The sequence below is a fragment of the Coturnix japonica genome, chromosome 3 (assembly GCF_001577835.2).
Source record: "Coturnix japonica isolate 7356 chromosome 3, Coturnix japonica 2.1, whole genome shotgun sequence".
Taxonomy (NCBI): Eukaryota; Metazoa; Chordata; class Aves; order Galliformes; family Phasianidae; genus Coturnix; species Coturnix japonica.
In genome coordinates, this window is record NC_029518.1 from 41,841,544 (window position 1) to 41,856,077 (window position 14,534).

Below are 14,534 nucleotides of genomic sequence, written 5' to 3' on the forward strand. Positions count from 1 at the left end.
TGCAAAAACATGATACTTAATTGCAAAGAGGTGTTTAATCTTTCTTCCGATTTCCTGAGGAACTGCTGTATACATATTGCCATTCATTGCTTCTAATGCAAAAGTTTTCTGATGTCACATTGATTCCCTGTTTCAAAACTTGACACTAGACAAGTCTCAGACCACTCTTTTACCTTGAGTAATGGATAGCTTGATGGCCTGCAATATTAAAATAGAAGTCAGTTGTATGTTTCATCTCATCAGTATGTCCAGAGACTTCAATCCAGTGTGCTATTGGGAGGCAGTAAACTCCATCAACTATGTTGCTCTGGTTATAAACACAGCTTCGATCATGATGGGGCCCATTACCTGCAACAGAAGAAAGGACAATCGTAGGCTGCGTATCCAGAACACTTTCCAAAAGATCTGCAGGGGATGTAAACTGAATATTTAAGGCAAGAAGTGATGTTTGCTATATGTTTAGACTGCATTTCTAGAACATGTGATTAACACATTAAATAGCTAGAACACAAGAATGGCCTCAGAACAAATGTTCAACATTACAATCAATTATTGTTAATGAATTAAAGACAGCATTAGGCCACTGTCAGGTTCCCAAACAGTGAACTGTGACACTCAGAATTCCAGGAATAATTAATTTCATTTAAGTTCCTCATCTGATGTGTTGACAGTACTTGACCTCAGCATGTAACATTTCTGCTGTGTGATCTCTCTCTCAGGGGTTCAGCTTTCTGTGATTCAAGGTCTAGCATTGATAGAGCACAGCCTCATAACCCTGCCTCAGACTTCTAAGGAAATTGCTAAGCTATGAGACAGACCTTGGATACACAGCACAGCCACGCAAGATAAGAAAGGTACAAGTGCAAAAGAAGGTAGGGCTGTCAAGGCTGGATTGTTACCGGACAAGGATTCAAGAGAAAAAAAAAAAAAATGGCACAGAATAGTATAAAATCTCACAGGAAGAAAAAGTAAGCAGGAGGAAGACAGCAACTCAGAAGCACTGAAGACCTGGCCAGCAAAGACTGCAACATCCTCCTGGGGATCACAAGCATGCTAATACGTAGCCTAGAAGCCCATTACATCCTACTTGCCTTTTACATTTGCTAATCAATAAATGATTGCTTTCTATTCTTTGGAGTCTCACTGTATACAGGAAAAGTTCCCCAAGGTGATCCAGAGAGAGACTGCTATAACAAGTGAGCACTATTACCTTAAATGATCTAGACTAAAGTAAGAATTTTTTATTACAGTTATCCACTATCTACTATCCATTACCCCTCTGACTTATCTTACATCAAGTCAGAGCTTTATTACAGGCAACCAATTTTTAATACCATGCCACAGTAAGCTATCTAAAATGAATAGGCTCATGTCAGTAGTGAAAAGGTTTGCCAGCTTCCAAAAATCTAGTACATGTACATTCTTCCCCCTCCATTTTTACAGGCTTATTATAATACTGACTGCCATGTAGGAGTTATTGCACCGATTAAAAATGACCCAGTCTAAGGCTTGCTTTTAACATAAACCTGTTACATTTATACATTATTAATAATGTTAGAACATTTTGAGGTAAAACGATGCCTGCAAGAATGCCTTCAATACCATGTAAATGCTTCCAAGCATCATCCATAAGAAATTTCCTAAAGAGCATTTTAGGAGATGTATTAATGCAATGATTAGAGTGTAAGACAAACATTTAATAATCAAGCTGAAAAATACTCCTTATTTCCAGATATAATACAGCATTCCTTATCATATTATAAAATACTATTACTTACCAACCTAAGAAAAGAAAATACTAGGCAAAGGACCATTTTCTCTTTCTATACTTGTAACACTATAATGAGACAATAATTGCAGGGTGGCAAAGTCTTTAGCTACAGCAAACAAGAATGTGCCCAAATACAGCAGGCATGGATACAGAAATAAAGGAAAAGAGCTGCTTACCTTCGGAAGGCCTCAGGTGGGCAGGGATCTCTGGCAAGAGATGCCCTCACCTCCACTGCCAACCCTTAAATGAGGTCTGGGAAGGGGTAGATCCTGGCAATCAAAGCACATTCTCTCTCTCAATTTCTCCTAGGATGCTCGTAAGCCCCAGAAGACATGGAAATCTTCTCACTCTTCAAATCTGTGATCACAACTGCATCACTAGATGCTTAAGAGTTGCCCATTTCCAGTTGCTTCTGCATGAGGTTCATGCACTACCATTTGCCAGTTCCACAGCCCATCATCCTCCTTCAGCTTCGATTCTCAGCTCCTTTCTTCTCTATCATCTGCTCTCTTAAATGGCAGTAGCCTCCATGCCTTGTAATCTTTTCACCTTCACCATGATTCATTTCCTTATCTAGCCTACAATCACACACAGCAAAGCCAGGAGTAAACTCCCTCTATAGACATCTGCCTCATTTGTTCCCTAAACAGAGTTTGTCAACTCTTGCTCTTGAAAGCTCCCTCCTCTAACTGCTATTAATCACTGTTGATTTTCTGCACCACTCAACATCACCTTCCTGCTGCGGCCTACATTCAAACAAGAATCTCTGTATTTCTGTTTTCATCTTGAGTATGCAATAACAACTTGCATTCATAGCACTTTTCATGAGAGCTGCATAGCTCTTTATTTCTCTTAACATTACAGGCTGATGTATGAATTAACACCTCTCTTACTGAAAAATGATGGCTGTGAAACAAAATGAATACAAAAACAAATACAGCAAGATGATTTCAAACAGGAAGGGAAAAGGATAACCACATATAGAAGAATATTACCATAGGGAAGGAAGGAAAAAATATCATAGTGAATTTCTCAGAACACTAAATGCTAAATTCCTCTTCCAAGAGCTATGAAAGAATGCAATTCTTGGTACAAGAGACCAAGATCTCAGTACCCTGGTAACATCCAAAGATCCTACTTCCCCACACAAGCGCTTCCTGCCACCACTTGCTTCAGAAGATGCTGTTAAGAATCAAGTCCTTAGAAAAGTGAAGACTGTTTTATCAGTTTACATTATGCATCTGCTAGCAGAGTTTGCCATAGGAAAACTAATTTTTCTGGTTACTGTGAAACAACAACACAAGGAACGTTTTTTTTATGTACAGCCACACTACAGATTTAGAAGGAAAATGTAAATGATAATTTAAAGCTCCTATAATAGGGGTAAAGATTGAATTCTCTTAACTTTTATCTCACAGAGTCATTTAATATAAAAAAAGAGTCTGACAATTAAACCAGCTTTTATTCAAGTTAACTGATCATAAACAGTTCTTTAAATAGAAAACAATTAGGACCACTTACATTTTCTTCTTACACATTCTATTATACGCCTGCAGAACACATACAACTATGCAAACAGGCACAGCTTGTGGGATGAGCAGAAAATATTAACTACACAACCATCAGTTCTTCCTTCTGCAGCCCTGTTTCTATAAACTTTTTCTCACTAATAACCTCTGTTTGAAGCAAAGTGCTTCAACCTCATGGCACGCTCAGGCTAAGCATAGGAAGTTCCACATGAATGTGCGGAAGAACTTCTTTACAGTGAGGGTGACGGAGCACTGGAACAGGCTGCCCAGGGAGGTGGTGGAGTCTCCTTCTCTGGAGATATTCAGGACCCGCCTGGACGCCTACCTGTGTGACATGGTGTAGGGAGCCTGCTTTGGCAGGGGGGTTGGACTCGATGATCTCTAGAGGTCCCTTCCAACCCCTACAATTCTGTGATTCTGTGAAAGCATGCCTTAACTTACCCATCTCATTTATGAGAAAGTTAACCAACTCTATCGCTCTAAGCCCAGCTCAAGGCCTCTCAGAACAGGAAGAGTTCATGCAAAGAATAAAATAGCTACCAGAGACAGGATAAAACTTTGGTACTGCTTGTGAAACACTTACTGTGCTCTCTCTTGCCACTACAGGCCAAACAGATTATTTTCTGGATTTAACTACTTGCAGCATAGGGCTTCCCCAGACTACAAGTAAAAGAACCAAGAGACCATCACTTCCTCACTCTGGCCCTTTGTTGTTTGTTTGAACAGTATGGTTGGTTAGGGAGGAAACAAACCGTGATGAAGGTAATGATATCAAGCTTAACAGAATTTGAATCTTAGTGCACTGAGAAAGTGTTGCTGCTCTTTTTATTTCTTACCCTCTGTTTAAACACCAGAGAGAAAAGTGGCCAGGGCAGAAAGAAGTGCCATGAGACTATCACATGCAGAGTCTAGACATGAGCTCATGACTGAAGCTGCTCATATCCACATCAACATCCTATTCTACTTAACCCTTCTATTTGCCCTACTCCACATGTCCCAATTGTCTGAAATCCCAGCTCACATTAGATCTTCTAAGTGACTTCACTAAGTCAGTCAGCAGCATACCAAACAGAAATGGTACATTCAGCACAAAGTATTATTTACTCATTTCTCAAAGCATTTTATAATTGCACACAGACTGTATCACAATTTGGAAGAGACGTGATAAGCTAAAGCTTGATCTTTAAAGACAATGAGTAAAATCTAAGACAACAAAATTTCTCAACACCATTAAGTGTCCTGAAGAAAAACACATGAATGAATGAAGAAAACACAAGATTAACTTTTCCGGTGTCTCTGCAGACAGTGGCTTTACAGCAAAGCTGTTTCACATATTGTCTAGCTGCAGCCCTGCCAGCTCCCAGCTTATTGTGCTGCTACTTGGTAGAAGTTTTAATTTTTATCATTTAAGATGTGAATGAAGTGGTTACATAGAAACTACACAGCACAGAGTGGTTGTAGAAGCGCTATGAATCTTATTCTTGCCCTAGACAGAACCTAAACCACATGACTTCCTTTTCCAAACATCCAAGTCCAAAAATGTCAGCGTACTTCTCAGTTCAGAGCTAGCTTTGAAAAACCACAAGGCTACTTAAATGACTTCAGATACACACATTAGCTTCAACGGCAACAAACAAATCCAAAAAGAAAGTAGTCAGGTAACTTTCAGATCATTTACTTTCAAATTAGTGAGAGCAAAAACTTACTCTTTCAATCTTTGTCGTAACTTCTGCATGAACCAGCAGGGTTACGCACGTTGACTCAATTTTTTTAACTATGCTTAAATACAACAGATAATTACACTTGAAATATTAAACCAGCTCTCCTTAAAAAAGGCAAATGAATACCTCAGGTTCAAGTTCAGAAGTTACACTGGAAGAGTTTAGTAACATCATAAGCACTACAAACATTCTTGGAGTAAGGAAATGGAGAGGTATTAAAGAACTGAAGTTTGGCTGTTTTTTTTTTTGTTGTTGTTGTTGTTGTTTTTTGTTTTTAATAATAAAGCAATGGGAAATAAAGGAAACACTGAAAAACTTCTGAAATGAAGGATTTAAAAGCCTAAGTATTTGCTACCTTCTTTACCTTTCATATCTATATGACAGTGAAGAAAATCCTCAAGTTCTCTTTTGGACACAATTCTTACAATTACTTGAATATGCTGCAGTGTAATGTCGTTACCAGACAGTATTTCAACTGGACTTCCACCACTACACTAGCAATATTCAGACTTACTATCCTTTACATCAGATTCTGCCATGGAAGTCCCCCTACTGCCCATTAGAAAGGTATTCAACCTTTCATGTCTGGAAATATGACCTGTCTCAATCCCATCAAGTCTGAATTGCTATTGATTGCTAAAAACCAGATAAGGGAAGCTGAATTTCCCTCACTGGAAAGATATTTCAGGTCAGATATTCCAGCAGTCTGAGTCTGCCATAGACCCTTAGATAGAAGTCCCACCTTTCAAGAATCTAAGCAAAGTCCCTTCATGGCTGGCCTTTATTTTAACATTTCAGACAAATACTTTCAAATAACACATTTGAATTCTGTGTGTCACGTACTAATCCTTACTTGCATGCTCTGCTTCTTAATGCCTTTTCTGTTGTCACTATTCTGTCTCCCCCTTAGATGCAGAAAACAGTAGGCATAATTCTATTTCTTGTATTGCTGCAATACGTAATAATGCTCAAGAGAAAATTGTTAATTTGCCACACTAGCTCACTAACTCCTTGTTCACGCCTGGTTTGGTTTTCAGAAACGTTTCCTTGCACGCGCTAATCCCCTAAAAGTATCCAAAAAGCAGAAGACCATTTCATGGTGAGTTTATTTTCTATGAAACTAAAATAGTGATGATTCAATTTCTCATTCTGTGGACTAATATACATTACCAACAAAATAAGTTTGAAATCTTGTCAAAATCCAGATTTAATTCAAGATTTTTTTAGCCTATTATCCTACCCCTAAAAACATTCCTTTTATAGATTCTAATTACACTAACATTACAAATAAGCGGCCTACAAGAAAGCCCTCTTCAGCACTTAATGCTGTTTATCAACAAGAACTTTTTTTTTAATGAGAAAATAAAAACTTTCTAAGGCAACTTTCAGAAACATCTGTTGTATTTCTCTAAGACTGCTTAAGCACAGGTGTTTCACAGTGGGAGCTGCAGCTATACTAAGGACTTATAGCCAAATGTCCAATCTGATGATATAGACTAAGCCACAGAAACGCAGCTCGAAGGCAATTCAGATCATGAAATGAATGCTCTTTTCATATGGTGGAAATAAGAACAAATGCAAAGATAAAATAATGGATGGTAATAACAAAATACATAATGTAGAAGTCTTACCAACTGCTCTGAAACTCCATATGGTTTTGTACTGTATATTACTGTTTGCTACTTAATAACAAACCAGAAAAGATCACTAAATTAAAGTCAGGAAACAAACTATATCTAGACTGTAACTATGGCAAAATCTTAATCAAAAGATTATCCCAGTTACCTATTTTTCTACTGCTCAGTGCTTTTCAACACTGAAAATAAATTATTGACCCATACTAAATTCTGCTGTCCCTTAGAAGTGAGGAGAAGGAGTGGATAGCAATAAGTGAGGCATCTGCATAATCAATACATTTATTTCATCATTATAACCACAAATGTTTAATAGCCTTTCACAGCAATCAGAGTTGCCCTGCAGTTGTCACTGTGGGTAGGGATGACACATACCTGTCCAATTCATGTGTATGGATTTGGCAAATACCATTGCACATGCTTATTTTCACTCTTCTAATTTTGCAGTTTCTCGGGCAACTCTCCATTGCTTTATACATCTCCAGTCGACTGCTCAGCTTAAGTTGCTTAATGCTGACATACAGACAGAAAGGAAGAAAAACCTTGTTACTAATCATGTCATTATATGTGCTGAGGGAGCTGAAGAACAGAAGACCAGGAGCTACTGTACTTTGTAAACAAAAGCTTCTCTCCATTCATTATGCTGTATTCAGAAGCAGGTTTCAAACTTATTCAGTTTTGCTCATAGCAAAGTTCCCTCGCAGCTGAAAGGTTCTCGAGCACCCAGTACCACACAGGATGCAACAGGCTCACACAATTATTCAGCTATCAACATCCTACTGCACTTTTTGTTCCTTCCTAGACATTATCTTCTTTAGAACAGGACTAGAATGGAGGAAGGAAATAAAACCCCGTGTTATTTTCAAAAGCAGAACAGATGATGCTGGACTAAATACTGATGAGATTTGCGAGCAGTTGCAAGAGAAGCAGCCCCTGGCTGTACACAGCTATACACAGGTAAAATGGCGACACCCAGTGGGAGCAACGCTGCATAAAGCAGCTCCATTAAAAGGGCTGAAGAAACGTTAAACAAACTATTAACAAATCAACAAATTTCCCTTTCCACTTAATCTACGAAATTAGTAGCCAAAGCCAAAATAAAGAGAAGCTACACAGACACTGAGCCACAATCCCCTACAATGGACCATACCAAGGTCAACATCCACAGCCAGAGGCTGCTTCTAAATTGAACTGAAGACTCCCAAGGAACCACAGAGAACCATCTGCCCCCAAAGTAATGTTTGTTATGTGAACATGGATCAACATTTACTTTCCCCTCCTCAAAAGCTCAGGTACCAAGAGACCATATTGCATCATCTCAGAACAGTTTGGGGCATACCCTTAATATCTCCTTTGTTGTTCAGTGGAACATTTATCTTGCATAGTACCTACAGTTTATTTGGACCACAGACTGAAAGAGATGTATAAATCCAGTTCTAAAGAATCTACACCAAAAACAGATTACAGAAATACAGAAAGGATGTTGCTGAAAAGAAGATAGCATTGATATTCCCTTATTATTCTATTGGGTAAAATTCTTCTAGACTCTGAAGCTCAACATCATTAACTGGTTTTTGATAAATATCACACACTTAATCTTCCTGTATTTCAGGCCTTTCAGCTGAACTCACAGCAGGTAAGCAAAGTACCATTGCCAAAGAAACATTATTTGGACCACAGCACATGCAGGAATCACAATGTGAGCCCAAAGGGCCCGATGGCTTTAAGGCACAGGCCCCAGGTGAGCACCAGCATCAGTGTCATCACCTCGGGTCACTGCAAGCATCTGACCCTTTGGGGAAACAACAGCCTCCTCTCCCACCTCATCCTCCTACCGAGAGGAACCAGTTCCCCTCAAGACACAGGACACAAGCCACCAACCTGTCACTCCCTGTGACAGAATCATAGTATCATTTGAGTTGGAAGAGATCCTTAAAGGCCATCTGGACCAACTGCTCTGCAGTGAACAAGAACACTTACAGCTTGAGTAGGTTGCTCAGAGCCCGTCCAGCCTGACCTTGAGTGTTTCCAAGGTCTGAGCTCCCACCACCTCTGGGCAACCTGAGATTGGCTGCTTAAATACACACCCCGAAAAAGGATGAGGAGTAACTGCTCTATAACGTGCTATTCTCTACACGGATTACAAAACTGGATAAAAACGTGGTGAATTCTTTAATCATCCGTCTTCTATTCACCAAGTCTGATCCTTTCCTCAGTGAGGAGAGGTGAATTTCACAGAATTGTAGGGGTTGGAAGGGACCTCTAGAGATCATCGAGTCCAACCCCCCTGCCAAAGCAGGCTCCCTACACCACGTCGCACAGGTAGGCGTCCAGGCGGGTCTTGAATATCTCCAGAGAAGGAGACTCCACCACCTCCCTGGGCAGAATTTACAGCTTCATACTTCTGTATCTACAACAACAGCTCGTAGAAACTGACTAAAGTAACTGAGCTCTTAAGAACACAAGAGAGAAAAGCAGCCCCCGCAGCCCTGCCTGGCCCGGCCCGCCGCGTCAGCTGCCAGCCCCACCCCGCTCCGCCCGAGCCCCGCCTTTACCTTCCCATAGAAGCTGGCCGCCCTCCCGCCGCAGGAACTTGTACCAGAAGGGGCTGGCTGTGTCCTCGTCCGGCAGCAGCACCTCCCCCAGCCACAGAACCGGTTCCTGGGCCGCCAGCGCTGCGCTCGGCCGTGCTGGCTGCATGGGCACGGCGCGCTGCGGGTCCCACTCGCCCAGCTCCGGCCGCGAGCCGGCCACAAGCAGCGCACCGCCGCACTCTGCGATGCGGGCCGGCAGCACCACGCCGAAGCGGAACAGCATGGCGAGCTGTACCGGGCCGAAGGCGGCAGGGTATGGGGTGGGGGGAATGAAGCCGTGCCGCCGCCAGGGGCCGCCCCGCACCCTCACTTCCGGAGGGGGGACCGGGGCGGGCGGGGCGCTCCGGCTGGGGCTGTGCCTCGCTTTGGCTGCCCGCTGAGGGCATGGGATGGGCTGCTCGGCAGCACGGCCTCAAATGTCAGAGTTCAAGGAGTGTTTGGACATTGCTTTCGTAAGGTTTGATTTTGGGAGGTGCTGTGTGGAGCCAGGGTGATTCTTGTGGGTTCCTTCCAACTCGGGCTATTCAGTGCATCCGTGACTATTATCCCAGCAGATAACTAATGAACTGAGATTGCAAAGGGTTGCTCGTTACGTATATTGACTTTAGCGAGCATTACTGCTTTGTTCAATGAAGCTGCTGCAATTAGTCCAGAGAGACTTAATTTAGTGCTGCAAACACCTCATTAAATCACTGCTATACCTGCGGTGTTACAAACAGCCTCAAGGTTTGGTCCCAAATAACGTGCTTAGTGCTCAGGACAGTTATACCTCCTCTGTAGGCAGGGAGATGCCAGCCATGGTGAGACCAGGAATGTGAGGGACTGGTGGGGGCAGCAGGTGGTAGACAGCTCTTCAACAATTCTGCTGCTCTCAATTGCCTGCATTCTAGCTTGCCCTTCTGGCTGTAATTTGGCAGCTCCTACATGTAGCAATATTCAGGGCTTGCAAAGACTGAGGGAAAGGATGCGATCCAACCATTTATAGGACGGTCCTTGTCTGAATACACCCATTTCAGAAGCGTTTAAAGACAGAAACAGAGAAGTAGTAACTTTATTTAGGTCAAGTTCTGGGAACAGGATGAAGGCCTTTCAGTGAGTCAAAAGAAATCCTGCTTCAAAAGGTGGCTGCTTGTTTCCTGTGTTCGATGGCGATGACACACTGAAGAATATGTACTGCCAAATGTATTTTTAAGAATGCTTGAGCTCATTTTCACTGATCCCAATTCAACTTTTGTAAGTGATATGCCACCTCTGTTCCAAACATAACCAAAGTGAAGGGGATTCTGGCAGCCCTCCCCCTAGCCCTGTTGCTTTTGTGGAACAAAGCAACACATTTTAATCCTTGTTTTTGCTCGACCTTACAGTCAAGTTACCTGCAACCTGTCTCATAATTATCCATCAAATATCTACCCTTGTAGCATACACTTTCATTTTAGTATTAAGGGCAGTACAGAGAGCGATGGTAAACTTAGATTTTCTACCTCAAGCGTGGCAGTAGTCCTAAAAGCATCTTGTGTCTACATAAAACCCCAAAGAAGTGGTGGAGTCACCATCCCTGGAGGTGTTCAAGATAAGGGTGGATGTAGCAGTGAAGGATGTGGGTTAATGGGATAGCGGTAGCAGTTGATGGCTGGACTGAATGACTTAGAGGTCTTCTCCCACCATAATAATTCTGAGATATGCAACTGTTCATTCCAGGCACCGTTCGAGCTAAGAAGCTGCAGGATCCAGTAGCGCATCTGATAATTTAACTCCTGGCTGTTGTCTAAACCTTAATGTAAAAAGACCTGCAACACATATGTACCTTTAAAAAAAAGCTTCTTTATGTGTCAAACCCTCATTATAGACCTGCAATAAAAACTATATTTTCAGTCTTGTGCAAAATATTAGCGGTTAAATTAATTGTCCATTTCTTCTCCATATTTCACCATGATCCGTTTTGTACACACCAGCATTGGGTGCTGGATTAAGGTTAAAAATAGCACGGAGTGACATGCTCGAGTTCCTGCAGTTTTTATTGTTGAATAGTTTTTATTGATGAATACTACCAAACTGTGAAGTGTAGACAGGATGATATGGGTCTTCATTAGATCTAAGACCACGCAAACAAGACTATGTAAGTACCATAAGGTTTGGCTCCAAGCTCAGAAGTAAATGGTTCGCTGCGAGCTTTACGTAGTCTATGGATTTCTCATCTCTAAACTGGTGTTTTATATAAGAACCAAAGGATGAAGGGGCAATAGGGAGCTTACACGTGCTGCTGTGTAGTTGAATATTGCAGGAATTGAAGAAATACTTTCACTTCTGGGCCATTGCTTTAAGCCTAAATTCCTAAGGAATTAATGATAAACCAATTTCCTTTGAAAAAAGCCTTATCCTCATACCGCATGACCAGCACTCTGTCCCTGCACTCCTCAACACTGTTCTTAAACCTAAAAGCCTTTTCTGTAAGCCAGTCATCTTTAACAGCCACAAATGTAAACAGGACGATTTCCTGGTTTTGCTATATTAAGTCCCATTCCAATAAGCATGCCTTTCAGGTCCAATCAAAAAGCTCTGGCATAAAGATGCCCAAACCCTACTAATTAAATTGCTTTTAGCTGTCCCAGAAGCTGTTGTTTTCATTCATATGGGAATAAACTACCATCTGAGCGCACCATGGCCCATCTGATTCTGGTAATTGATATTGTGCCTTTGTGTCCTTGATGGCACTATAGGCTGTAGCATTAGACTCAGAGCTGCAGCTCTGTGTGCCTCAGTCTTCCTTAAATCTAACGATGCAGTGATGTTTGTTTTCCTTACTCTACAGAAATCCCTTTGATTTCTTTCTTTCACCATCTCTTCCTGGCATAAAATTGTCCCGGTGCTTTCATGAACTCATACCTTCAAAACTTTCATTACACTCATGAAACTTGGCAAGTCAATTCCTTACTTACAGAGAGAGAATTGCTGGCTGAAATTATAATAAAGACACTAACCAAGAAGTTTGAGAGACCACAATTCAGCTTTCTAAGTTGAATCTTCACCATGGTTTTCTTACTTGAAAAGTGTCTACTAAATATAGAAATAGAACACAGCAACGGATGCTACTGAAGAGGCAGATGTAATTCCATGGTGTAAGGCAGCCTCTGTCCGTAGCATGCATGTTCCTTAGTGATTGTAAACTTTTATACCCTGGGCCTGTTTGCTGCCTGGCACAGCTTTATCTGCTGTTGCTGTACAGTGTTCTCAAACAATAATATTTCCAAGTAGGGCAATGTGTAGCGAAGGCAGAGATTGAAAAACAAAACCAAAACACAGATATCAAAAGGATCTGGTTGGAGAAGGGATGACATTTAGATGTGTTTTTCTTTTTTCCCCAATTGCATGTTTTGGCTGATGTTTAGATCAGCTGTGCTTCCTAGACTCGATTTTACTCCCTTTTTTGGTCATTTTCTTTCTCGTGAAGATATTGGGAAAGAGTTACTGCAATATCTAAATGTTTATTATAGAAAAGAGGCAGCACACTGTAAAAAGAAATCCATGTATGTTACATGGTAAAATCTGAAGACAGAAAGAATTTTAAATACTTAAAGATCCTATTATCAGATAAATGCTGCTATTCCAACTTTTTCATTTTAGCTGCTGCTTCAGAGGAGCGATAACTCCATTTACTGTTTTAGCTGCTTAGTGCTAATAGCAGCTTTCTATGCAGGCTAAGCCAGCTCCCAGTAGGGTTCTGCCTCCCCTGGGGTGTCCCTGCCTCAGGGACCCTCTGAGTTCCACCATCCCCATACAATGCATTTGTGCTGGAGCAGTGGCCTCAGTGAATGGGGTGCATCCCAAGCCCACCTGGAGCTCTGGCAGCCCTCTCATCAGCAGGGCCCTTCTGCCTGGCACAAACAGGCAGAAGGCAGGCCAAGGATTTATTCAGAGGGCTTGCGTAAATGCTTACTGGACAGTAAAGATTTAACGACCGCTAAGTACCTTGATATTCTCAAGTGCAAATTAGTATGTAACAGTAAATGGTTACAATACTAAACTCATTATGAGGTACCCTGTTTGAAACTGACCTTTAACAACCGCTCTTGAGTAACAGATCAAGCAATCATCTTTAAAACATAGGTAAAGTGGTAGGAGGAATTAAAAAAAACTCCAGAAATCACCCTACCTACCCAGCTGTCCTACCACACAACACAAGAAGAACCAATTGTACCACTAGCCAAAGCTAGTGAAGAAGTAGATTTAACACTTAGATAGACAACAGTGTAGAGGGATCTTGAGTATTTACTCCATCATCTGTCTTCTATCTATTAATATGGTATTATACTCACTGTATAGATCTCATACATTGTAGCTTCCTCATTTTCTTGATTTCTTGTATTTACCAGTTTTTCAACTATAGACTTCTCATTTCTCTTTTTGAGAAACTTTATTTCAAGCTAATCTGGCCAGCTTTACTGAATTCACTTACCCAACAGAAATAATCCATGTAGAGGAACAAACACTGTTTTCAACCAGCTTTAAAAACAAAACAAAAAACCACCTTGGAAATATGAAGTGCAGTCAAGAATGAGCGTATAAACAGTCTGAAGCATAGCAACTTTCCACAGGTCATGGCAACAGTTCTCAGCCAAGAGCCAGAAAATGTGTATGGCATAGTTTGGAGACTAGGTCATAGACAGGGGACTCCTACTACTTAATTTGGCGTGTGTATGTTGCTGTGTATCATAGTGACCTGTTTCCACTGGAGCTCGAGCCCTCCCACAGCTGCCTTTCCATTAGCACAGCCAGTCCCCTCAGGGCAGTTCCAGCAACAGGAGCCACAGGTGGCTTCTAAGGAGCAGTACCTCCACTGTAAGTCACCAGCTGACCATTTATCATTGATTTCTCCCACTCCACACCTGTTTTGAAGGAATAAAAGTTTGGAGATGAACCTGAAATTGAATCTGTCATGTTAATGAACAATGTTATACAAGCCTCTGAAGGACAGGAAAGTGTACTTCATAGTACGCATATGAAGATTTCTCCTTGAAAAGTTGCGCTTGTCCACTTCATGTATGAATTCCATTGCCTCAAACAGATATGAGCACATATGTTTTCAAATAACAAGATCCTTGTCAGTACTTACTTTTTGATCCTTATTGCATGAAAATACAGTTGTACAAGCTATCTGAAATTTGCTATGCCCCCCCTCCACCTTCCCCAGTGCTTTGAAATTTACAGGAAAAAGCACATAGAGTTAACTAGATTCCTTCTTGGTTTGCATTATCTGCATACTTACATGGACACAATACTCCTAAGCT

General features: G+C 41.3%; 1 protein-coding gene and 1 long non-coding RNA gene across 6 annotated transcripts in view; one reads left to right on the forward strand and one right to left on the reverse strand.

Moving 5' to 3' along the window:
* The window catches only part of EPM2A (EPM2A glucan phosphatase, laforin), a 38,243-nt gene extending 28,697 nt beyond the window's left edge, over nt 1–9,546 (reverse strand). Inside the window, exons 1-2 of one of the 5 annotated variants that reach the window (XM_015858171.2) lie at nt 9,211–9,546; nt 174–348 (exon numbers count right to left, since the gene is read on the reverse strand). In XM_015858171.2, the coding sequence (XP_015713657.1) occupies nt 174–348; nt 9,211–9,472 (437 nt within the window). In that variant the 5' untranslated portion in view covers nt 9,473–9,546. Of the gene's footprint in view, nt 1–173; nt 349–1,947; nt 1,970–7,030; nt 7,169–9,210 lie in introns of those variants that run through there. The other 4 variants (XM_032443861.1, XM_032443860.1, XM_032443862.1 and 1 more) reach the window with 4 other exon arrangements.
* On the forward strand, nt 9,430–12,024 carry LOC116653237. The gene is made up of 2 exons (XR_004306773.1): nt 9,430–9,502; nt 10,948–12,024. It is a non-coding gene; the product is annotated as an uncharacterized LOC116653237 (long non-coding RNA).
* Nucleotides 12,025–14,534: the final 2,510 nt, after the last annotated feature.